This window comes from Scyliorhinus canicula, chromosome 12, assembly GCF_902713615.1.
Source record: "Scyliorhinus canicula chromosome 12, sScyCan1.1, whole genome shotgun sequence".
NCBI lineage: Eukaryota > Metazoa > Chordata > Chondrichthyes > Carcharhiniformes > Scyliorhinidae > Scyliorhinus > Scyliorhinus canicula.
The window spans coordinates 145305654-145330997 of record NC_052157.1 but is presented as its reverse complement, the minus strand read 5'-3'; the positions used below and the strand labels follow the sequence as shown (position 1 = coordinate 145330997).

General features: G+C 47.2%; 1 protein-coding gene across 5 annotated transcripts in view; it reads right to left on the bottom strand.

Annotated features, from left to right (window-relative positions):
• The window catches only part of LOC119974981 (nuclear pore membrane glycoprotein 210-like), a 236351-nt gene that overhangs the window by 105286 nt on the left and 105721 nt on the right, over positions 1-25344 (bottom strand). For 4 of the 5 annotated variants that reach the window (XM_038814382.1, XM_038814384.1, XM_038814386.1 and 1 more), the window contains exons 14-17: positions 24260-24405; positions 17526-17747; positions 13950-14123; positions 6317-6509 (exon numbers count right to left, since the gene is read on the bottom strand). In XM_038814382.1, the coding sequence (XP_038670310.1) occupies positions 6317-6509; positions 13950-14123; positions 17526-17747; positions 24260-24405 (735 nt within the window). The remainder of the gene's footprint in view (positions 1-6316; positions 6510-13949; positions 14124-17525; positions 17748-24259; positions 24406-25344) is intronic. The other variant, XM_038814385.1, reaches the window with a different exon arrangement.

The following is a 25344-nucleotide window of genomic DNA, read 5'->3' as shown; positions in this document are numbered from 1 at the left end:
AGGTTATGAACCCAAATTGCCAGCAACAAGGTTCTGGAAGCAACTGTGGATGAGACAGCTCCAAATCGCTGGCAAAGAAGTCACACACCCTTTTTATGGCACGAGCCATAAAGTTTGTTTAAAGATCCAGCCACTTGCATAAGCCAGGGAGAAGGTCCTGGTGGATCTCTCCAGTGGGGTAGGGTGGTGTGTGGTCAGTGTGTTTGGGTGGTTAAGAGTGAGGAGAGTGGGGAGGCAGTACTAGTTAACCAGGAGTTAGAAGCGATTTTAATTCTTCAAAACTTTCACATAGAATTCCAATAGTGCTGAAGGTGGCCATTCAGCCCAGAGTCTGCACCAACCCTCTGGAAGAGCACCGTACTTAGGTCCATTCCCCCTGCCCCCCATCCCGACCTAACCTGCACATCTTTGGAAACTATGGGGCAATTTAGTTTGTCCAATCCACCTAACTTGCACATTTTTGGACAGTGGGAGAAAACGGAGCACCCAGAGGAAGCCCAAGCAGACATGGAGAGAAAGTACAAACTCCACAAAGTCACCTGATGGAACCATCAATTCACCAGACACGTGTTTCCGATATGAATCTAGGCTTTAATCGACTTACTTCAGAGCCAGCCTGTTACCCGTTGATGAACTCTTAGTGACTCAGGCTGACTCTGGACAAGGGTATTTATACAGCTGCACTAGGGGGAGGAGTTGTGGGCGGAGCCAAGGGTGGAGCTCAGTACAAGTTCCTGAGTACTCCCAGAGCTACTCCCCCTAGTGGTAGGATAGCGCTACTGCGCTTACAAAGACAGTGTGGATTATCATATATACGTATATATATTACATTCACCACATTCACCCCCTGCAAAAAAATCAAGTCCGGCGGGGGTGGTGGCCTACAACGTCAGTCTGTCCGGTGGTCGAATTGTCCGTTGTGATCTACGGAGCACCGGGGTTGCAGCCTCTTGCGGTGGCTGGATGGGTGTTGTGTGCTGGGGTACGATGGCGGACTCCAGTGAGAGTTGTATCCGAGCTTCATACTCTCCTGGTTCGACCGGGGACGCTGGGGGCTGGCCGGCGTGGGTGCGCGGAACTGGTGGAGCGTGCTCGTGGCTCGGGAGCGGCAGCATGGGGTGTAGGGTGAGAGGTCCTTCTGTGGGGGTAGAGGGGGCTCTGGATCCGGCGGGTGCCAGATCCCGGAGGGATAACGTGTCCTGACAGCCGTCAGGGAACACGACGAATGCGTACTGGGGGCTGGAGTGGAGCAGGCGCACCTTTTCAACAAGGGGGCTGGTTTTGTGCGCCCTGACGTGTTTCCTCAGAAGTACGGGGCCCGGCGTCCTCAGCCATGCTGGAAGTGAGACCCCCGTGGTAGTGCGTCTGGAAAAAATGAAGAGCCTCTCGTGAGGGGTCTGGTTGGTTGCCGTGCACAAAAGGGACCTAATAGCGTGGAGTGCGTCTGGGAGGACTTCCTGCCACTGGGAGACTTGGAGCTTTCTAGACCGGAGGGTCAGTAGGACGGTCTTCCAGACCATCGCGTTCTCCCTTTCCACCTGCCTGTTCCCCTGGGGTTGTAGCTGGTAGTCCTGCTCGAGGCAATGCCCTTGTCGACGCAGCTCGTCGCTCATGAAGGACGAACCCCGGTCGCTGTGTACGTAGCTGGGGAAACCAAACAGGGTGAAGATGCTTTGCAGGGCCCTAATGACTGTGTGGGAGGTCATGTCGGGGCACGGGATAGCAAATGGAAAACGGGAGAACTCGTCTACGTTTAAAAAGTAAACTTTCAGGGCAGCACGGTGGCCTAGTGGTTAGCACAACCGCCTCACGGCGCTGAGGTCCCAGGTTCGATCCCGGCTCTGGGTCACTGTCCGTGTGGAGTTTGCACGTTCTCCCCGTGTCTGCGTGGGTTTCGCCCCCACAACCCAAAAATGTGCAGAGTAGGTGGATTGGCCATGCTAAATTGCCCCTTAATTGGAAAAAATAATTGGCTAATCTAAAAAAAAAGTAAACTTTCTTTTTAGTTATGGGGAGTGGCCCTTTGAAATCAATCGCGAGGCGTTCAAAGGGCCTAGAAGCCTTGACCAGGTGGGCCCTGTCTGGTCTATAGAAGTGGGGTTTGCACTCCGCACAGATCGGGCAGTCCCTGGTGACCGCTTTTACCTCCTCGTTGGAGAAAGGCAGGTTTCGGGCCCTGATGTAGTGGGCGAGCCGGGTGACCCCCGGGTGGCAGAGGTCATTGTGGATGACTTTTAATCGGTCGATCTGCGCGCTGTCGCATGTCCCGCGGGATAGGGCATCCGGAGGATCGTTGAGCTACCAGGGTCGATATTTGATATCGTAATTGTAGGTGGAGAGTTCGATCCTCCACCTCAGAATTTTGTCGTTTTTTATTTTGCCCCTTTGCGAGTTATCGAACATGAAGGCAACCGATCTGTGGTCGGTGATGAGGGTGAACCTCCTACCTGCGAGGTAGTGCCTCCAGTGACGGATAGCCTCCATAGAACATAGAACAGTACAGCACAGAACAGGCCCTTCGGCCCTCGATGTTGTGCCGAGCAATGATCACCCTACTCAAACCCACGTATCCACCCTATACCCGTAACCCAACAACCCCCCCCCCCCCCCCCCCCCCCCCCCCCCCCCCCCCCCCCACCTTACTTTTTAGGACACTACGGGCAATTTAGCATGGCCAATCCACCTAACCCGTACATCTTTGGACTGTGGGAGGAAACCGGAGCACCCGAAGGGAACCCACGCACACACGGGGAGGACGTGCAGACTCCGCACAGACAGTGACCCAGCCGGGAATCAAACCTGGGACCCTGGAGCTGTGAAGCATTTATGCTAACCACCATGCTACCGTGCTGCCAAATGGCTTGTGCTTCTTTCTCGACTGAAGAGTGTCGGAGTTCTGAAGCGGAGAGGGTACGGGAGAAAAATGCAACTGGTCTCCCTGCCTGATTTAACGTGGCTGCAAGAGCTACCTCTGAGGCGTCGCTCTCGACCTGAAAGGGAGTGGATTCATCCACCGCCCGCATGACCGCTTTGGCGATGTCCTCCTTGATGCCGTCGAAGGCCTGGCATGCCTCGCCTGACGGGGGAAATCGTGTGGCCCTAAAGAGTGGGCGGGCTTTGTCCGCATATTGAGGGACCCACTGGGCATAGTAGGAAAAGAAGCCCAAGCACCGCTTGAGGGCCTTGGGGCAATGGGGGAGGGGGAGGTCTAAGAGGTCCGGTCCGGGCCCAGGACTCCGTTTTCCACGACATAGCCGAGGATGGCTAGTCTGGTTGTGCGGAAAACGCATTTCTCCTTGTTGTACGTGAGATTCAGTTTCTGTGCTGTCTGGAGAAAACGGTGGAGGTTGGCGTTGTGGTCCTGCTGGTCATAGCCGCAGATGGTGACATTGTCCAAGTACGGAAATGTGGCCCGCAGCCCGTACTGGTCCACCATTCCGTCTATTGCTCGTTGGAACACCGATACCCTATTAGTGACGCCAAAAGGGACACGGAGGAAATGGAAGAGGCGGCCATCGGCCTCGAATGCCGTGTACTGGCGGTCCTCCGGGCGGATTGGGAGCTGGCGGTATGCAGACTTCAGATCCACCGTGGAAAAGAGCCGGTACTGGGCGATCTGGTTTACCATGTCTGCAATCCTGGGGAGGGGATACGCGTCGAGGAGCGTAAATCTATTTATGGTCTGACTGTAGTCGACCACCACCTGAACTCTCCAGGGGCTATTGCTGGCCTCTATAACCCCCTCACTGAGTAGCCTTCGGACCTCTGCTCTGACAAATACCCTATCCTGCAGGCTGTACCGCCTGCTACGAGTGGCTACGGGTTTACAGTCCTTTGTGAGATTGGCGAAGAGAGGGGGGGGGGGGGAATTCGCAGCGTAGCGAGGCTGCAGATCGTGAGTGGGGGCAGGGGCCCTCCGAAGCTGAGGGTGAGGCTCTTGAGGTTACATTGGAAGTCTAGGCCTAATAAGAGTGGCGCGCAGAGTTCGGGCAAAACGTAGAGTTTGAATTTCGATTAGCTAGCGCCTCGGATTGTGTGTCGCGGCGGTACGCCCTGCATTTGGACCGAACGGGAGCCTGAAGCGAGCGAGATAGTTTGCTGCACGGGGAAAACGGGGAGTGAACAGCGTCTTACCAGATCTGGATGTACGAAGCTCTCCGTGCTCCCGGAGTCGAAGAGGCATGGCGTTTTGTACCTGTTGATATGGACCACTGCCATCGAGTTTTGTAGATTCTTTGGCCGTGATTGGTCCAGGGTGACCGCGCTGAGTTGCGGGTAGTCGGCGGCTCGATCAGCTGTGCTGGAGTGGCCCCGTGATGACTGCCCTCTGAGTTCACAGCCGAATTTGAATTCTTCCGCAGAGTTGTCCGAGCGCGGAGATGCCGATCGGGCCCGTGGATCGCACGTGGCGGGCGGCGAGGAAGATGGCGTCCAAGATGGCGGCCCCCATGAGTCGCACGTGGCCGGCCGCGTGGTGGAGGTTTTCCAAGATGGCGGCCCCCATGGATCGCACGTGGCTGGAGGGGGCGGAGTCGTGGTATAGGCCGCAGCGTTTCGGGCCCCGCGGGCCTGCGAGTAAGGGGAGCGATTACTTCGAGTCGCTGGGGAATTGGAAGCTGGGGCCCTTTTAGCGAGGCACACTCTTGCGTAATGGCCTTTTCGCCCGCAGCTGCTGCAGGTCGCGTTGCGGGCCGGGCAGTGCTGCCGCGGGAGCTGGTTCTAGCCGCAGATATGGCAGGCTGGAGCAGCGTAGTGGCTGGCTGGAGCAGCATAGTGGCTGGCTGGGGCAGCATGGTGGCTGAGCGGCCGCGTAGCACAGGCCTGGGGGAGTCGCTGGTCGGGGGCCCATGATTGGGTCGCGGGGTCCGTGGGGAATGAGTTAAGGCTGCGGAAGGAGACCTCCATCGTGGTAGCAGCTTCCACAGTCGTTTCTAAGTCCTGGGCCCCTTTTCCAGCAGTCGTTGGCGCACATAGTTAGACCTGAGGCCCGCTACAAAAACATCGCGTACCGCAAGTTCCCTGTGCTCAGCCGCGGTAACCGCTTGGTAATTACAGTCATTGGAGAAATTATTGAGTTCCCTTAGAAATTCGGCGAGTGATTCTGTAGGCCGCTGGCGGCGAGTCGTGAACATATGGCGAGCGTAAACTTCATTAATAGGCCTTACATAAATTTTATTGAGAACTGCTAGCGCCGCAGTATATGAACTGGCCGAGTTTAGTTGCGTAGAGATTCTGTGGCTCACCCTCGCGTGCAGTAGACTTAGCTTCTGATCCTCTGTCGTTTCGGCTGTGCTGGCTTCTGTCAGGTAGGCCTTGAAGCACCATATCCAGTGGGAGAAGATTTCTTTAGCCTCTGCATCCTGCGGGTCGAGTTCCAGGCGTCCAGGCTTGAGGGCCGATTCCATAATTGATCTTTACTGTTCTTAAGTCGATTAAATTGATGGAACCATCAATTCACCAGACACGTGTTTCCGATATGAATCTAGGCTTTAATCGACTTACTTCAGAGCCAGCCTGTTACCCGTTGATGAACTCTTAGTGACTCAGGCTTACTCTGGACAAGGGTATTTATGCAGCTGCACTAGGGGGAGGAGTCGTGGGCGGAGCCAAGGGTGGAGCCCAGTACAAGTTCCTGAGTACTCCCAGAGCTACTCCCCCTAGTGGTAGGATAGCGCTACTGCGCTTACAAAGACAGTGTGAATTATCATATATACATATATATATTACATTCACCACATCACCGAAGTCTGGAATCGAACCCAGGTCCCTGACGCTATGAGGCAGAAGTGCTCGGGCAGCACAGTGGTAGCACTGGAGTCTCACAGCGCCGAGGTCCCAGGTTCGATCCCGGCTCTGAGTCACTGTCCGTGTGGAGTTTGCACATTCTCTCCGTGTTTGCGTGGGTTTCACCCCCACAACCCAAAGATGTGCAAGGTAGGTGGATTGAACACGCTAAATCGCCCCTTAATTGTAAAAAATGAATTGGGTACTCTAAATTTCTAAAAACAAAATGAGGCAGAATTGCTAACCACTGTGCCATCGCGCCAGCCACAGTTTCCTGGTAACTATTTTGGTAAGATAGTCGGAACCATTGAAAGTTTGTGATTTATGTTGTACTTCGGCATGGTTTCGATTGCCGGGCAATTTTCCAAAGGAAGTTTAAACTTCCTGGGCAATTGTCATGCAATCGTTACCTGGGATCTTCCAGGGTGGAAACCGCATCCTTGGGGAGTTCCCCCGTTATGATGCACCAGAGTTCAGAGGTTACCAGCCAATACCTTTACATTTTAGGGTGGTTATACTCAGTATACATCACCATGCAGCCTCTTCTGTCCACTCCCATCATCCCTTAGGAACATTTCCATTTGTATCTCTGGATGAAAACTGCCCAGAGAAAAGTTGGATGATTTCCAGTTAATTTGCAGTGAGGTAAAGTTATCAAATTTCCGACCATATTGATCAAATGCTGTCAGCTCCAAAATGGTGTTCCTGCAGAAAGAAACGGGTACCTATACAAATAAGAAAAAATAAATAAATATAAAGATATCACCCAAAAAACAAAGATTTGTAGTCCTTCAAAAAGTTTTGAAATCAAGTTGCTAATCTAGAATTTCCATAAAAATTTAAAAAAGAAACAAACTCCGTATAATTATAAGAAATGAAGAAGCTAAAATATTGGACAGATGAAAATGTCTCGACAGTTTTATAATCAATAATTCTCATTTTATGCAAATCTACTTGGATAGCTTTTTGACTGAATCATATGAAGTAATGTTTAATATTACCAATAAATCTACAACAATTAAGTGTCTAAAAGTGTCTAAAACATTGCACATAAATTGTGGTAACATTGCAAGTTGTTCATTTTTTTTAAATGTCTGCTAAATTAAAAGGAGCAGAGTTTTGGTGTGTAACAACAATTTTGAATAGTAACGCTTAAATCTCTTTGATTTCCAACAATGAATGGAGGTTAAGGATCATAAAGCTGGCATGAAAATGAAACAGGATCTTTGGAATTTCAGTTAAATAGTAGTCTGTCCAAAATTTCACTTAAAGGTTTCCCACCATAAATTCACAGTAAGAAGTCTTACAACACCAGGTTAAAGTCCAACAGGTTTGTTTCAAACACGAGCTTTCGGAGCACGGCTCCTTCTTCAGGTGAATGGAAAGGCTTGTTCCAGAAATGTTTATATAGACACAGTCAGAGATGCCCCGGAATGCGAGCACCTGCAGGCAATCAAATCATCAAAGATGCAGAGAGAGAGGTAACTCCAGGTTAAAGAGGTGTGAATTGTCCCAAGCCAGTTCAGTCGGTAGGCCTCTGCAAGTCCAGGCTTGTTGGTGGGGGCCGAATGTAATGCGACATGAATCCCAGATCCCGGTTGAGTCCGCATTCATGCGTGCGGAACTTAGCTATAAGTTTTTGCTCAGCAATTTTGCGTTGTCGCGTCTCCTGAAGGCCTCCTTGTAGAATGCTGACCCGGAGATCAGAGGCTGAATGTCCTTGACTGCTGAAGTGTTCCCCAACTGGAAGGGAACAGTCCTGCCTGTTGATAGTCGCACGATGCCCGTTCATTTGTTGTCGCAGTGTCTGCATGGTCTCGCCAATGTACCACGCTTCGAGACATCCTTTCCTGCAGCGTATGAGGTAGACTACATTGGTCGAGTCGCACGAGTATGCGCCGCGTACCTGGTGGGTGGTGTTTCCACGTGTAATGGTGGTGTCCATGTCGATGATCTGGCATGTCTTGCAGAGATTACCCTGGCAGGGTTTTGTGGTGTTGTGGTTGCTGTTCTGAAGGCTGGGTAATTTGCTGCAAACAATGGTTTGTTTGAGGTTGCGCGGTTGTTTGAAGGCCAGTAGTGGGGGTGTGGGGATGACCTTGGCAAGATGTCCATCCTCGCTGATGATGTGTTGGAGGCTGCGAAGAAGATGTCGTAGTTTCTCCGCCCCAGGAAAGTACTGGACGACGAAGGGTACTCTGTCAGTGGTGTCCCGTGTTTGTCTTCTGAGGAGGTCGGTGCGGTTTTTTGCTGTGGCGCGGTGGAACTGTCGATCAATGAGTCGAGCGCCATATCCCGTTCGTACGAGGGCATCTTTCAGCATCTGTAGGTGTCTGTTGCGCTCTAACAAGGAGGAGCGCAACAGACACCTACAGATGCTGAAAGATGCCCTCGTACGAACGGGATATGGCGCTCGACTCATTGATCGACAGTTCCACCGCGCCACAGCAAAAAACCGCACCGACCTCCTCAGAAGACAAACACGGGACACCACTGACAGAGTACCCTTCGTCGTCCAGTACTTTCCTGGGGCGGAGAAACTACGACATCTTCTTCGCAGCCTCCAACACATCATCAGCGAGGATGGACATCTTGCCAAGGTCATCCCCACACCCCCACTACTGGCCTTCAAACAACCGCGCAACCTCAAACAAACCATTGTTTGCAGCAAATTACCCAGCCTTCAGAACAGCAACCACAACACCACAAAACCCTGCCAGGGTAATCTCTGCAAGACATGCCAGATCATCGACATGGACACCACCATTACACGTGGAAACACCACCCACCAGGTACGCGGCGCATACTCGTGCGACTCGACCAATGTAGTTCAGCTCATACGCTGCAGGAAAGGATGTCCCGAAGCGTGGTACATTGGCGAGACCATGCAGACACTGCGACAACGAATGAACGGGCATCGTGCGACTATCAACAGGCAGGACTGTTCCCTTCCAGTTGGGGAACACTTCAGCAGTCAAGGACATTCAGCCTCTGATCTCCGGGTCAGCATTCTACAAGGAGGCCTTCAGGAGATGCGACAACGCAAAATTGCTGAGCAAAAACTTATAGCTAAGTTCCGCACGCATGAATGCGGACTCAACCGGGATCTGGGATTCATGTCGCATTACATTCGGCCCCCACCAACAAGCCTGGACTTGCAGAGGCCTACCGACTGAACTGGCTTGGGACAATTCACACCTCTTTAACCTGGAGTTACCTCTCTGCATCTTTGATGATTTGATTGCCTGCAGGTGCTCGCATTCCGGGGCATCTCTGACTGTGTCTATATAAACATTTCTGGAACAAGCCTTTCCATTCACCTGAAGAAGGAGCCGTGCTCCGAAAGCTCGTGTTTGAAACAAACCTGTTGGACTTTAACCTGGTGTTGTAAGACTTCTTACTGTGCTCACCCCAGTCCAACGCCGGCATCTCCACATCATGACCATAAATTCAGGCTGTAAACAATCAAAAACTGCATAAATCTGAAATCAATTTATACAATAATCCAATATAATTATTGAAATATAAGGCTATAAAAGGGCAGCACAGTGCCAAGCACTGCTGCCTCACAGCTCCAGGGACCCGGGTTCAATTCTGGCTTGGGTTACTGTCCCTGTGGAGTTTGCACTTCCTCCCCGTGTCTCTGTGGGTTTCCTCCAGGTGCTCCAGTTTTCTCCCACAGCCCAAAGATGCAGGTTAGGTGGATTGGCCATGCTAAATCGCCCAATAGTGTCCAAAAGGTTAGGATGGGGTGGGGGCATGGGCTTAAGTAGCGTGCTCTTCCCAAGGGTTGATGTAGACTCGATGGGCTGATAGGCCTCCTTCTGCACTGTAGGGATTCTATGATGACAAAGACCAGTTGGGCTACGTAGATTATCTTTGAGCGGCATATTTTATCCAACACAATTCTCGGTTTAATTTATATTGGTTACCTGGAACTTTTCAATTGTGCTGGTTATACAAGAACATAAGAACTAAGAGCAGGATTAGGCCACCTGGCCCCTCGAGCCTGCTCCGCCATTCAACAAGATCATGGCTGACCCTTTTGTGAACTTAGCTCCACTTACCCGCCCGTTCACCGTTACCTTCTATTCCTTTACTGTTCAAAAATCTATCTACCTTTGCCTTAAAAGCATTTAACTAAGTAGCCTCAACTGCTTCACTGCGCAGGGAATTCCACAGATTCACAACCCTATGGGTGAAGAAGTTCCCGCTCAACTCAGTCCTAAACCTTATTTTGAGGCTATGCCCCCTCATTCTAGTTTCACCCGCCAGTGGAAACAACCTCCATGCTTCTATCCTTTCTATTCCCTTCATAATTTTACATGTTTTTAGAAGATCCACCCTCATTCCAATGAGTATAGTCCCAGTCTACTTAGTCTCTCCTCATAAGCTAATCCTCTCAACTCTGGAATCAACCTAGTGAATCTCCTCTACACACCCTCCAGTGCTAGTACATCCTTTCTCAAGTAAGGAGACCAAAACTGTACACGGTACCCCCAGTGTGGCCTCAACAGCACTCTATATAGCTGCAACATAACCTCCCTGCTTTTAAGCACCATCCCTGTAGCAATGAAGGACAAAATTCAATTTGCCTTCTCAATTACTTGTTGCACCTGCAAACCAACCTTTTGCGATTCATGCACAAGGACACCCAGGTCCCTCTGCACAGCAGCATGCTGCAATTGTTTACCATTTAAATAATAGTCCATTTTGCTGTTAGACCTACCAAAATGGATGACCTCACATTTATCAACATTGAACTCCAACTATCAGGCTCTTGCCCACTCACTTAAACTATCTATATCCCTCTGCTGACTTTGTGTCCTCTGCACACTTGGCTCTATTAGTCATCTTGGTGTCATCTGCGAACTTTGACACATTACACCTGGTCCCCAACTCCACATCATCTATATAAATTGTGAACAATTGAGGACCCTGAGGCACACCACTAGCCACTGATCGCCAACCAGAAAAACACCCATTTATCCCCACTCTTTGCTTTCTGTCAGTTAATCAATCCTCTATCCATGTTAATACATTACCCATAACTCCATGCACCGTTATCTTATGCAGCAGCCTTTTGTGCGGCACTTTGTCGAATGCCTTCTGTAAATCCAGATACACCATATCCACCAGGTCCCCACTGTCCACCACGCTCGAAATGTCCTCAAAGAAGTCCACTAAATTAGTCAAACATGACCTGCCTTTCATGAACCCATGCTGCGTCTGCCCAATGGGACAATTTCTATCCAGATGTCTCGCTATTTCTTCCTTAACGATAGATTCAAGCATTTTCTCCAGTACAGAAGTTAAGATAACCAACCTATAGTTACCAGCCCTATGTCTACCTCCCTTTTTAGACAGTGGCACATATTTGTTGTTTTCCAATCTGCTGGAACTGCCCCAGAGTCCAGTGAATTTTGGTAAATTATCACAAGTGCATTTGGTATTTCCCCGCCACCTCTTTTAGTTCCCTTGGATGCATTCCATCACGGCCAGGAGACTTGTCTATCTTTAGCCCCATTAGCTTGCCCAACACTACCTCCTTAGTGATAATGATCGTTTCTAGGTCATCACCTTCCATAGACTCCATGCCAACAATTATTGGCATGTTATTTGTGTCTTCCACTGTGAAGACCGACACAAAATACCTGTTCAATGACTCAGCTATTTCCTCATTTCCCATTATTAAATGCACCTTCTCATCCTAAAGGACCAATGTTTACCGTAGATACTCTTTTTTGTTTTATATATTTGTAGAAGCTTTTGCTATGACTTTATATTCTGAGCTAGTTTACTCTCATAATCTATCTTACTTTATAGCTTTTTTGTGGCTTTCTGTTGATCTTTAAAGATTTCCCAATCTTCTAGTTTCCCACTAATCTTTGCCACTTTGTATGCCTTTTCTTTCAATATGATATCTCCTTTATTTATTTAGATATACGTGGCTGATTATCCTTTTTCCTGCAGTCCTTCTTTTTCACTGGTATATACTTTTTCTGAGCACTGTGAAAAATCTCTTTCAAAGCCCTCCATTGTTCCTCAATTGTCATCTCTTCTCATCCCATTGTAGTCTCCTTTGTTTAAGCACAAGGCGCTGGTATTGGATTTTACCTTCTCACATTCCATCTGTATTTTAAATTTAACCATATGCTCATTCCGAGAAGATCTCTAACTGTGAGATCAGTAATTATTCCTGTCTCATTACACAGGACCAGATCAAGGATAGCTTGCTCCCTCATGGGTTCCATTTCGTGGAAACTATCGCGGATATATTCTATGAACTCCTCTTCAAGGCTGCCTGACCGACCTGGTTTGACCGATCGACATGTGGATTAAAATCCCCTATGATAATTGCTGTACCATTTTTATATGCATCAGTTATTTATTTGTTTATTGTCTGTCCACTATGATGTTATTATTTGGTGGCCTATAGACCACGGCCATCAATTACCTTTTCTCCTTACTATTTCTAATTTCCATCCAAATGGATTCAACCCTTTTCTCTATAGAACCCATATTATCTCTCACTACCGCCCTGATGTCATCCTTAAATATCAGTGCTACACCACCTCCCTTACCCTCCTGTCTGTCCTTCCGAATAGCCCGATACCCCTGGATATTTAACTCCCAGTTGTGACCATCCTGCAACCATGTCTCTGTAATGGCCACTAAATCATACTCATTTGCATTGATTTGTGCTGTCAACTCATTTATCATGTTTCAAATACTATGAGCATTCAGATAAAGTGCCTTTATGCTAGTTTAACACCTTTTTGAATCCTAACACCTCCATTAATAACATCTCCTGAGTTTGTCTTCCCTTTATCTTTATTCATAACTTTCAATATAGTTGAACCCACCTTCCCATGTGCTAACCTGCTGCTTTGCTTCCCAGTAACTATTTTACTTAACGTAATGTTATCCTTCCCTTCCCCCCAACTTGCTAGTTTAAAGTCCTTGAGACCACCCTATTTATCGGTCCCAGATCGGTTCAGATGGAGACTGTCCCAATGGTACAGATCCCTCCTGTTCCAATACTGATGCCAATGTCCCATGAAATGAAATAAACCCCTCCTTCCCGCACCACTCCTTTGGTCACGTGTTTAATCCCTACTTTTCTCATCCTTATGCCAATTTACACGTGGCTCGGGTAGTAATCCAGAGATTATGACCCTTGAAGAGCTGTTTTTAAATGTAGGTCCTCGTGCCTGATAATCCCCAAACATGTCCTCTTTCCTAGTCTTGCCTATGTTGACTGTCCCAATGTGGACCAGAACAACTGGATTCTTGCCCTCCTGCTCCAATATCCTTTCAAGCCGGTCAGAGGTGTCCCTCACCCTAACACCGGGCAGGCAATATACCATGCAGAACTCTCACTCCTGCTTACAAAGGATGCAATCTATCCCCCGAATTATAGAATCGTCTACAACTACCACTCGTCTTTTTGTTCCCCTGCTTGAATGGCCTCCTGTACCACGGTGCAGTGGTCGTCTAGCGCATCCTCCATACAGCCCTTTTCCTCATCCACACAGGGAGCAATGACCTCATACCTTTTGGACAAGGTCAAGAGCTGAGGCTCCTCCGTTCCTGAATTCACGACCCCCCTATCTGCCTCAGTTGCAGTCACACCCTGCTGTCCCTGACCACTGACCAAATTTAAGGTACTTAAAATCTTATGGGGTGTGACCGCCCCCTGAAACAAGTTTTCAGGTAACTCTTCCCCTCCTAGATGTGCCGCAGTGTTTGAAGCTCAGACTCCAGCTCAACAACTCTGAGCCGAAGTTTTTTGAGCAACCAACACTTGCTGCAGATGTGGTCACTGCAGCTCGCAATGGGAACTGCCAGCTCCTACATCATGCAGCTGCAGCACATCATCTACCCAGCCATCTCTACTTACTTAATTAATTTATTAGTTAGTTTTATACTGTTCTATTTCAAATTTAGCACAGATTTCTTCACAGTTAATCAAGTCACAGCTTCCCTGTGACGTCTTTTTTCCCACCTCAGTGGAAAGTGACTGATCGCTCCCTGGAAACAAGGCTGCGTATCCCCAATATAATCTTGCATTTAGTTTTATTTTAGATTACCATTTTTTTGCTATGCATTTGAATTATTCCTAACAAATTAAGGTTTATAAACAAAAGTCTGTAGAATCTCACCAATTGTTTGTTGTGCTGCAACAGAGGGCATGGAAGACCAAGTTCACGTGACTTGTAAACAGGAGCCAAAGTGACACTGGTAGGCACAGCACAAACAAATTTCACTTTAATAGGCTCAATGGCTGGGTACGGATTCATCAAACTTGGATGATTACCAACTTTAAATGTCAAAAACTAAGGAGGAAAAATTGAAATGACAATATTCAGAAGAAAGTTTACATATAAACTGTACTCATTTTGTCTCAAAAAATAACCAAGAAAACAAAGATATTAGCTTCAATTTTTTTTTAATAAACATTTTATTGAGGTATTTTTGGTATTATAGCAACAACAAAATAAACAATGTACATGAAACTATAAACATAGTGCAAAAGCCGTCTCCCTCCCTTACAGGTCCCAACTTTATTACCCCCTTACTCTAAGCTAAACTAACCACTCTCCCCCCTTCTGTTGACGATTAATTTTCCGCAAAGAAGTCGATGAACGGTTGCCACCTCCGGGCGAACCCAAACAATGACCCTCTCAAGGCGAACTTGATTTCCTCCAAACAGAGAAAGCTAGCCATGTCTGATAGCCAGGTCTTCGACTTCGGGGGCTTTGAGTCCCTCCAAGCTAATAGTATCCGTCTCCGGGCTATCAGGGAAGCAAAGGCCAGAACGTCTGCCTCTTTCTGCTCCTGGATTCCCGGGTCTTCCGACACCCCTAAAATCGCCACCTCTGGACTCAGTGCCACCCTTGTTTTTAACACCGTGGACATGACATCTGCAAACCCCTGCCAGAATCCCCTAAGCTTCGGACATGCCCAGAACATGTGGACATGGTTCGCTTGTCCTCCCGCACATTTTGCACACCTGTCTCCACTCCAAAGAATCTGCTCATCTGGGCCACTGTCATGTGAGCCCGATGAACGACCTTGAATTGTATCAGGCTGAGCCAGGCACATGTTGCAGACGTGTTGACTCTACTCAACGCGTCCCCCCATAGACTATCCTCTATCTCTTCTCCCAGTTCCTCCTCCCACTTGCGCTTCAGCTCCTCGTCTCCCCTGACCCCATAAGTTCCTTCTAAATGTCAAAGACACTCCCTTCTCCTACCCACTCTCTGGAAACTACCCGGTCCTGAATCACCCTTGTGGTAGGAGCGGGAGGGTTGACACCTGTTTTAGTTTCAATTCTTTTATTGCCCTGACTCGACTGTCCTAAAAAGTTCAAAGTTGAAAAACTCGCATACAGCTCTAGTTTTATCATTCAAACAACATTTTGAACTGCTGCTTTCACAGGTTGTAAGAATGAACAACGAAAGAGATGAGGCAGAATTTTACGCTCTCCTGGGTGTGATTTGGCAAACAGGTGTAAAATTGCCTACTTGTCCACCCTGATCCTACAACAATTTTATGTGGAGCAGGAGACGTTCAACAGACCTCCAGTCCTCGAGCCGATTGAGACCCTTAAGTGATCAATTCAAGGCAATTTATGGGCCTCTTTGTGCCTCGTCACAAGATTTTCCATGGCAGGCAGAGGTCAGAGTAATGTCTGAAGTCCCACAGGTCTCAATCTCTGGTTATTAGCAGGAAAGTGGGTTCATTCTTCTTTTACACCTCCCCACCTCAGGGCCCAATGGAGTCATTCCACCCTTCCAAGTTTCCCTTCCACCCTGGCCTGTGCAACCCAGTCCCCATCCGTCTCACCCGGGCACCCTAGCATTGCCCCGCCAAAACACGCTAACCCAAATGTACATTTCCATCTGGCTTCAGTGAAGATGTTGTCCTGGCAGTGGTCACTGCTACTGATGGTGCTGCTGGGACCGGAAAGCTGTCAGCCATTTGATTGGCTGGATAAGTGTTGGAACTTCCTGCACAGATAGAGTGGAAGTCTCACCCTGAGTCAACCAATGCCCATACGAATGATAAATAGGTAATGGGCAACATGCTGTAGAGTGGCAGGCCCGCCATCAACTTTGCCATGGGCAGAGTGGGCAAGAACCCAGCACAATGTGCAATCCTGCCCATGGAATGGGAAACAGAAATCTCAACTTTCGGATTCAGTGAAATAAACAAGGGCCGATACAAGATCAAGTACGACAATATACTGCACTCCACTTAGTACAAAATGCCACCCGCTCCCTGCCAGAGGAAACATAGCCGTATAAGCTTCTGTAACATGCTAATTATGCCTCTGCATCACCCAATCTTAAGTGGACCAGGAGGATGCAAAGATCGTAACTATTTCCAAAATAAAGATAATTCCGGAAATATACTGAAGGTCTGCTACTATCTGAAAGGCAAATGGCAGATTTACATTTTGGACTGAGACAGAACAAGAACAAAATCCGCTGAAGGGTCACAAACGGAAATGTCAAACGCTTCATGAAGCTCATCTGCTCCATCCACTCGCCCCCTCTCAACTGCACCTCTTTGCCCCAAGCTTGGTGATTTTGTCATTTTGTTCCTGTCCTATGCTGTTACATTCACCCACTTCAAAACCTTCCTATGAAGCTCAACCTTAAAGAATCTAACTTCTCCAATTACACAACCATCTGTGACTTTCTTTTGCTCCCCACAATCATTAAACATGCAGCTGGGTAACAATAACATGTTTACTTCTTTCATCACAAGCTGTTCAATTCACTTCAGTAACATTGGTGATGCATTGTTATACAGTGACTTTAATAAAGACACGGGGAGTCCACACCGAGTAAAATAAGAAACAAAGTTTTATTTACACAAGCTATATACACTACCAGGTAGATCACTACCGGGTTCCTTGAAGTCGGTGCCTTACAAGCCGACTTTAGATACATGAGTTATTTGCTCTCAGGAATGCGCTTCAATTCTCAATGATTCAGCTATGCTCAGAGGTTCAAGACTTCTTGGGGCCCTTCCATTCGGATTCAGATACGTAACCCTCCAACTCTCCTTCAAGACCTCATGATTGTGGAATATTCGTATCAAACATGGGCTCCAGGCAATTCCTGCACAGAGACTTCTGCCACTAATAACCCTCTGCCACTGGTTCCATAGACTTACTTTAAAACTCACCTTGCGAGCAGTCTTCCATTGTCTGATGCCAGTGACTTCCAAGCACCAATTAACCCTTTCTAAAAGAATCATGAAAATAAACCCAAAACAAAAGGGTCCCTGCATAACCTATTTCCATGGCAGTGTGGCACACCTACTATGTTTGAGACAGAAACGTAAACAAATTATTTTCAAATTCCAAATCTTCCCTTTATGCTGGGCAACCATATGAATAATGTAAATTCTTTATTGAGATAGCTGTACATGTCCCACATCCATCAAAAAGCTCAGAGGATGCCTACAGTTTAGTTTCCAACACTCCCATTTTCACCTTAGTAATTACACGTGTCACCCTTTAATTTGCAATTACCCTAGGTTTGTCTGTTAACCTCTCAAACTAGCTGTTCATTCATTTATCCTATATTTTTAAATTACAATTTCAAAACTTAGAAATCATACTCCTAAACCATAGAAATCATCAAATCAGATATTCATTATACTGTGATTCCTTTAATAATACCAGAAAACTGTATATATCATTCCTGCAAAAAGGCTCTTACCTGTTCTCCCAAAGTTACACAAGTGACTCTGAACCCGTGGTGATTTTTCTTTTTCACCGATGGAGCTTGTTGTTGTTGGATTATTATTGCGTCCCTCTTTTCACCACTCAAATCGGTGTAGAATCCCGATGGCTCCAATACCCAAGGTCTGGGACCCCCTTCGAACAGCATTTCCTTTGAAGCTGTCAGTGTGACTATAGCAACAGCAACTGGATCAATAGCCTGACATGAGGAGAATAGTAAATATCGCTCAGCTACTCTCTTTGGATGAAATCTAAATTATTAACAAAAATAGACTAATTCTTGTCAGTACAATCTTTGAGTTATGAAAATAATTTGTGAAATCGTACAAAAGAATTTGCATCAAGTAGCACTTGTCATACATCGTACAAATAAACCTTGAAAACTTTACGGCTCAGCTATACACAAGCATTCTGGGGTAACCAACAATGGAAGATATATGCAGGATGACAGAACAGAGTTTGGCTAACCAAGCATTAACCCCTGTTGCAACCAACAGCAAGTTAAGAAGTATTACAACCGTTAACAAAAAGACTGTCATAATTTTCTGTGCCCAACTCCCACCCCACTCATCCTCCACTGAAGCAATTAATAAATTAATGGATACAGTTTCATATGCAGCAGTCACCCTTTGGTTCTTTGCCAATGTAACTATTCTTTATAACCTCCGTTCGAATTGGCACATTAAGAGTGAAAGCCCTAGATGATTTCCCCAACTGTCGTGCCTCTTGGTTGAGAACAGTTAACTGCAGAGTCTAGGTATAAAATCTGGCATCCTGCTGATCACTAATCATTGGCATTTAACTCAACTACTAAGGAGCTATATGCAATATTTTTCACAGCCATGTTAAATAATATAACTATTTTGGCATAGACGTAATGGTAAGACTAATACAGCCCCTTCCCCTTGTTATAAATGGGAGGGTAATAAATAAGCCTTCCTCTGCACATTAATGGTCGGCGGAATTCTCCGTTCCTCAGACTAAGTGCTGACGCTGGGACAGGACTTCGACAACAGCAAAACTCGTGCCGCGCTTGGATCAATTCAACGACCGTTAAGAAGCGAGCATGGGCACCATGTGGAACATAATCGATTCCAATGATAAACGGTGCGGGATTCACCGAATTCGTGATTGACACTCAGGAGGCCGACAATTGCAGCCGCATATACACATTTTCACTCCCACACACACACCGGCCCAGCCAACAAGATGGCACCGAGGAGAGCGGCATCCAGTTTTATGGACACCGAGCTTGAGACCCTGCTAGGCGCCATAGAGTGGCGGCGAGCGACCCTGTACCAGGAAGGGCTCTACCAGCCGCTGCTGTTTGCCGTATCTGGGCGCAGGTGGCAGAGGCCATCAGCGCTGTGAGCAACACCGTCCAGACTGACTAGCAGTGCTCTAAGAAATTGCACAGCCTCCTCACGGTGGCCAGGGTGTGTAGGCAGCACTGAGCCCCTGGCACCAACCCATGTCCCACACACCCGTAACCCACCCATAACACACCCAGAGGGCTTCCAAACTCCCACGCTGCATCACATGCTGGCACCTATACCGGCCGCCATGGCCGGGTGCCCTGGCCACTGACGCCACCAGCTACCCATCCCCTGGGCTGCACCATACATGCGTTGAACTATCTAAAACTGTGCTTTTACGGTTCCCCCATCCTGCGAAGACTGCCCATAACCTCCAGAAGCTTGAAAAGACTGGAGGGAGCAGTCGGATCTGCGGCCCCTCACTGCAGTAAAGCAGCGGGCACTGGATGTGGTCCGAGGAAAGGGCAGTCATCGGAGTGGAGGTCACATGAGGAAATGAGACCCCGCTGAGTTGCATGTCAACTCTCCACCCCCCCCCCCAAAACACCGCCCTCACCCCTTCCCAACACCCACCCCCCCCACTCCCCCCCGGCCCGTGGTCTAATCATGCGTTTTGTCTTGGGTCTCTGGTGTTTGAGAAGGCTCTTCTGGTGTCCCCCGCCCCAGCCAGAACCCCGGGTGCCGACCAACGATGAGGGCATCGAATCGGAGGTGAGTCATAGACCCAAGACCCAGGACACGCCAGAGCTCGAGTCCGAAGATGATACAGACTTCCCGTCACAGTTGTCTCCAACACCCTCCACCATCCAAGAGGCACTCACCTTGATTAGGCACTTTAGTGAAGTGGCTCCTGGGACACTATCTGGTGCAGACCACACATGTGCTCCAGTACAGCACGTGGAGGTAAGAACCCACAAGGCAGCGGACGATCGAGGGCAGGCCAACCCTAGGGTCTAGCTGCCATCCAGACAGGTTTTGGGCTTCTGGAATGGAGCGTCCCATGGATCGTGGAGATGCAGTCAGAGAGCCAGTGACTACATGAGGGGTTGTTGCAAGCATCCAACACCTGTAGGCACAGATGGAGGAGTCCAACTGTGTGCAGCAGCAGGTGGTGGTGCCGACCATGCGTGCCATCCAAGTCAACACTGTAAGTGTGGTGTCTGCACCTTGGGTGCAAACATTTTGGCTATGGATCAACATGTCCAAGGCCTAGGGCAATCTGTGCAGGCGGTGGCAGAGACCCAGAACAGGGCTGGCCTCTCACAGGCAGCCATGTGCCAGAGCCACATGGACATTGCAGCGATGCTCCTGAGCGTGGCCCAGTCACAGCAGGCCATGGCTGAGAGCGTCGGGAGCATTGCCTATGCGCTGGCAGATATGGCACAGACCCACAGGGAGGGGCCCAGTCCCAGAGGGACATGGCTTGGTCAGTGACTGGCTGATGTGGCACAGACTCAGGTGATGGCACAGTTGCACCGTGATGTGGTGCAGTCCCAGGTGGAGTGGTCCACTCCCTTTCCTCCATGGCTGCAAGCATGCAGACCCGATCCGAGGCCAGAGCGGACCTCCAGGACTGACAGACTATGTGGCAATGAGGATGCACCTGTGCACCAAGCTCTGTGAGATTCCGGACAGGTCCCCATTCAGCAGCTGGAAGGACCTTGTGGCGTAAAAGTGCAGGGTGACAGTCATCTTGACGGCCACCAGGAATGAGTGTCCTCCCCCATTCCCTCGCGGTGCCAGGTGTGCCATGATCTGGCAAATATGTCACACTGTCCCCCTGCTCAGCTGGAGTCTTCGAGGGCATGCCTAATACGGTAGGTCTTGGAACGACAGATGCTGCCGGTACTCACGAGGCCACACGCGGCGTTTCCTTTGCACCACTTCCTCCTTCTCCTCAGCCTGTTGGGCGGTCGACTCTCCATCCTCCTCAGTGGGGTGGCAGCAAGATGGCTGTATTACAGGCAGCGGCAATGGCGGTCTGTGCCTGGACACCGCCCCAGTCCCGTAGGGGGTCACCCCGGTCTCCCCAGCCAGTGTCAGTACCGGATGTCCATGGTCATGCCTCTGCGTGTCTAACTCGTCTCTTTCCCTCATCAACCATGGCGCCTGTTTCCCGATTTTTAAAAGCACAAGTGAACTTCGCCCTCAGAAATTCCCCCCAGTGGAGGTGGAGAATCGCAGAGGCCCCAGAGGCAGGGGCAGACCTGTTAATAATATGCCAACGGCGTTTACTGTACATGCGGAGTGGAAAGTATTGACGCCACTAGAGAATTGCGATTTGGCGTGAACCCAGCGCCTGCCACGATTTTGTCGTCAAAATCGATTCTCCGGCCAATCGCGTTTCCAGATTCCAGCGACAGATATGTCACACTGTCCCCCTGCTCAGCCGGAGTCTTCGAGGGCATGCCTAATCCGGCAGGTCTTGGAATGACAGATGCTGCCGGTACTCACGAGGCCACACACAGCGCTTCCTTTGCACCACTTCCTCCTTCTCCTCAGCCTGTTGGACGGTCGTCTCTCCATCCACCTCAGTCGGGAAGGAGGATCCCACTCAGTATCTTTTGCATGGGTAAAAATAATAGACAAATTTACTTAAAAACACATTTACCTTTGTAATAATCTGTACCAATATTAGGTTTAAAAGGCTTTAGAATGTGATGCTAAATTAAGTATAAAACATAACTGATTTATGCATAAAATTGAAAAAATATTATTCATTCGGGCCATATGACACTAATGACAATGATTATACTAATTAATATTCCACAAGACTTGGAATATGAACTTGAACAGTTTAAAAAAATAAGTAAATATACACAGCCAAGTACTCTACAAAATAATCTTCAAAGGACTAGAACAGGAAATACTGAATGGGGAGTACGCTTTTAAGATGGGATTTACATATGCTTATGTTAATTTACTTTTCTTCATTCATTATATTCCCATGCTCTGATCATTAAAGTGCATATCTGAATCTATTATCTTCTGGTGGCCTTATCTGCATTTCAATGTTATTTCTGGTTTCAAACAATATGATTCACTGACTTATTTCTTAAGATCTATGATATAGTAACAAGACCTAAACAGAGGCAAAAGGTACCCGAGGCCAGTTCAATAATAGATGAAAAGAATAGTCGAATTTTACATGGTTTGGAATTTTTTTAACTTACAAATGTAAGAAAAAGAAACAGTCAGTTTGTAAAAAATGGACTTCAGGCTTCCAGTCAAAAGTATCGATTTGTTTTCTTGGACTACAGGATAACACATATTAGGATAATTTAACCAAGTCCTTGCACTTCACACTGCATTAGATACTAACAGACACAAATTATAGGTGGTGGACCCATGATTTTACGATTTTTTTGCCTGTTGCATGCAAGCTACCGTGCAATAATTTTGGAACAGCAAAAGACCATGGGGGAAGTTTCTGTGGCCCCACTCACGCAGGCGCAAGTCGCGTTATGGTGGAGACTCTTGCGAGAGGGCCATAATGTGATTTGCGCCGGGGACGTAATGTGGTTCATGTCCAGTGAGGGTGCAAACCAGATTAGCATATTAAAATTTTTATTTAACATATTCAGATTCGGCTTAAAGCTGAATTGACCTGCCCCTTTGATTTTACCACCTGCCGGCATAATGTGAAGACAGCGGGAATCACTACAGGTCACCAAAAACTGGACCAGACGTCATGACCACGCCACAGGGGCTTGAAGTTTATTGAAGCCCCTGGTGGTCAGGGACATGGCTGGAAAGTGCCCTGGCACTGATAAGGGACGGGGGAACAACTTTGGCATCCCCATAGCGGGGTTTCGTTCACTTGGGGGAGGAGGGGGATTGGGCTGATAACAGTGATGGCGGGGGGGGGGGGGGGGGGGGGGGGGGGGGGATGGACCTTTGTCAGTGATTGGAATGTTCTGTAGGGTTGTCTTAAGATAAGGGTGTCCTCTACAAATGAAGGCCCGATCTCCCAGGAGCCGGATTTGTAGGCGTCTATAGTTCCAGCGCACCCCATTCAAAGCACAAGTCACCTAAAGTAATCTTACGAAATGTCTAAGTGTGGGTGGATTTCCATTTAGATCGCGCCAACCCACCTGGCGGCATCGCACTGTGTATCCAGCCTGATAGAACTGCATTCCATATTTAGTTTCACTCCCTGCCCATTCTGTTCGTATCTGCATCCAAGTTTATCGTTTCAATGTGTCCTTCAGAAGGCAAGGTGACCAGTCTGTCATGATTGGTGCGACCAGCAAATTAACGTTACTTCCGATGACATCCATCAGATTGTAAAGAAGAAACAGTGCAGCCAAGAATATTTTCCCAATGAACCCATGTGGTAAGACAAATGACCATTTATCACAGATCCAATATGTTTGTGTGTTCTTGACACAACTGAGGATCCAACACATTAGATATTTCAGATGGGGCCAGGATGCCATGCTCTATTTAAAGTTTTTGAAGCTTTTATCCTTCTAAATCTAAGCAGTAAGAAACACATCAATTGCTGGAGCATAAAGCTGAGTTTGAAAAGCTGCCCATGATTAACCATGCTTTCCTCAGCTTATGAGAGCTAGACAAAAGAAAATCATAACGTAAAGACAGGACCTCAATGTGAGCACTAAGTAAATCTGACAAGGTATTGTTCTTCAGCCGTAAACTGGAGATTGTCTTTTTTATTGTAATTAAAATATGCTAATAGTAAAACTGCATACTCAGAAATCAGGCACTTGAAAATGTTGACTACATTTGTGGGTCACTCTTTGTAAAGAAAAAAGAACAACCCCATTATTTTTGGTTAATGAGAAATTTCTGGCCCTAGAATTCATTGTCTTGTCCCAATGAGTTCTTTGCTCGGGTTCCAGACACTGCTGGTTGAATCCAGGTTCACAACCAAAGTTTTTATATTTATTCTCAGAATCTACTCAGATTACTCAAAAGATGAAGCTATGTTTAAAGAGAAGGACAGTGATACGGAGAATAATATTCAGCATTAACAGACAAAATAATTTCTTTGGAATCGGTGAAGCACTGTGGAAAAATTAGAAAATTGAATCCAGAAAGTAAAATGAAAGTACTATACTTTCTTACAGTGCAGTACTGTACTGTAAGTGGCAATGGGAGAAAACAACTTAAATTGAACATATTCACATAATACTACAAGAAGAGAAAGATCATATGGTTCTGTCTGAAAGTTTGTTGATGAAAAATGACTATTTCGAGTTGGATATGCAATCGTTCCCAAGTATGTAGAGAATGGTGAAAGTAACTATGTACTAGCAGTAGCTAATTATTTTAATCTTAAAGAGTATTTTGGGTAACCAGTATACGCATTTGAACTTTGCTTTGGCATCAATGTTGACTGCAATAGGCTAGGATTAGTGTCATAAATGCTTACTCTCAGCCGATGGTAAGAAGCAATTGTGGTACTGCTGCTAAAATGAACTTCCAGAAATCCAGCACTAGCTGTTAGTATCGTATGGCCAGGTGATTCTGCTTGAATGCTTATCCCAGTACAGTGTACATTATCTGGTTCTAATATCCCTGGTAGAAAACAGACGGTTAGTGATAAGATTTTATTTACTAAAAATATGACCAAAGAAGCAAGATTACAAATGAGAATAATGTACAATATTAATCAATGTGAAGTACATTTGATATTAATATGCAGTAACATTTTGCTTTAAACATAATAACATGAAACTATTTTGATATCAATACCTGCTCATTATGGCACAGAAACAAAGTGCCTTCAATATTTTTCTTATTTTGATATTATTTATAGTTGACCTAAACCTGGGTAGTTGTTAAGATGCATTAACCCACAGTGAGTTCCTCACAGCACACTCTGAATGAACACCATAAAATGGTCATGTCTTTCAAGATTACCTAGCTGATAAACAAAAGCAAAAAGCAAAAATACTGAAGCATTTGAAATTGCAAACAACCATTTTGCAAGGTTTGGGAACTGGTTAAGAGATTTGGAGCAGGTAAAGTGTATGTGATACAAATGACAGGATATGATGCACGGTGTACTCCAAAGTACTGGGACATTAGCTTCTCATTAGATTTATGAATGTCTTTGAAATAGTCAAATATGTATCCATGTATATTGACAATATTACGTTAGGTGACACAGTGAGTAGTGTAAATGGGAGCAGAAAGTTGAAAATGATAAACTGAGTAGGAAAAACTGTGGGAGATGTAGTTCAACGTGAGGAAATGGGCAGTCATTGACTTTGGACTAAACATAGATCAAGGTATATTCTAAATGATGAGAAGCTAGGGACAATGGAGTAGAGATTTTTTTGTATATTCATTGTGAGTGAGATCAACATATTTTGCCCACCCAAATTGCCCTTGAGGTGGTGTTTTTCAGCTACTTTTCTTAACTGCTGCAGTACATGTTGTGCTATTAGGAAGGCTCTTCCAGGGTTCTGATCCAGCAGTGGTGAACAAACGGCGATATAGTCCCAATGCCGA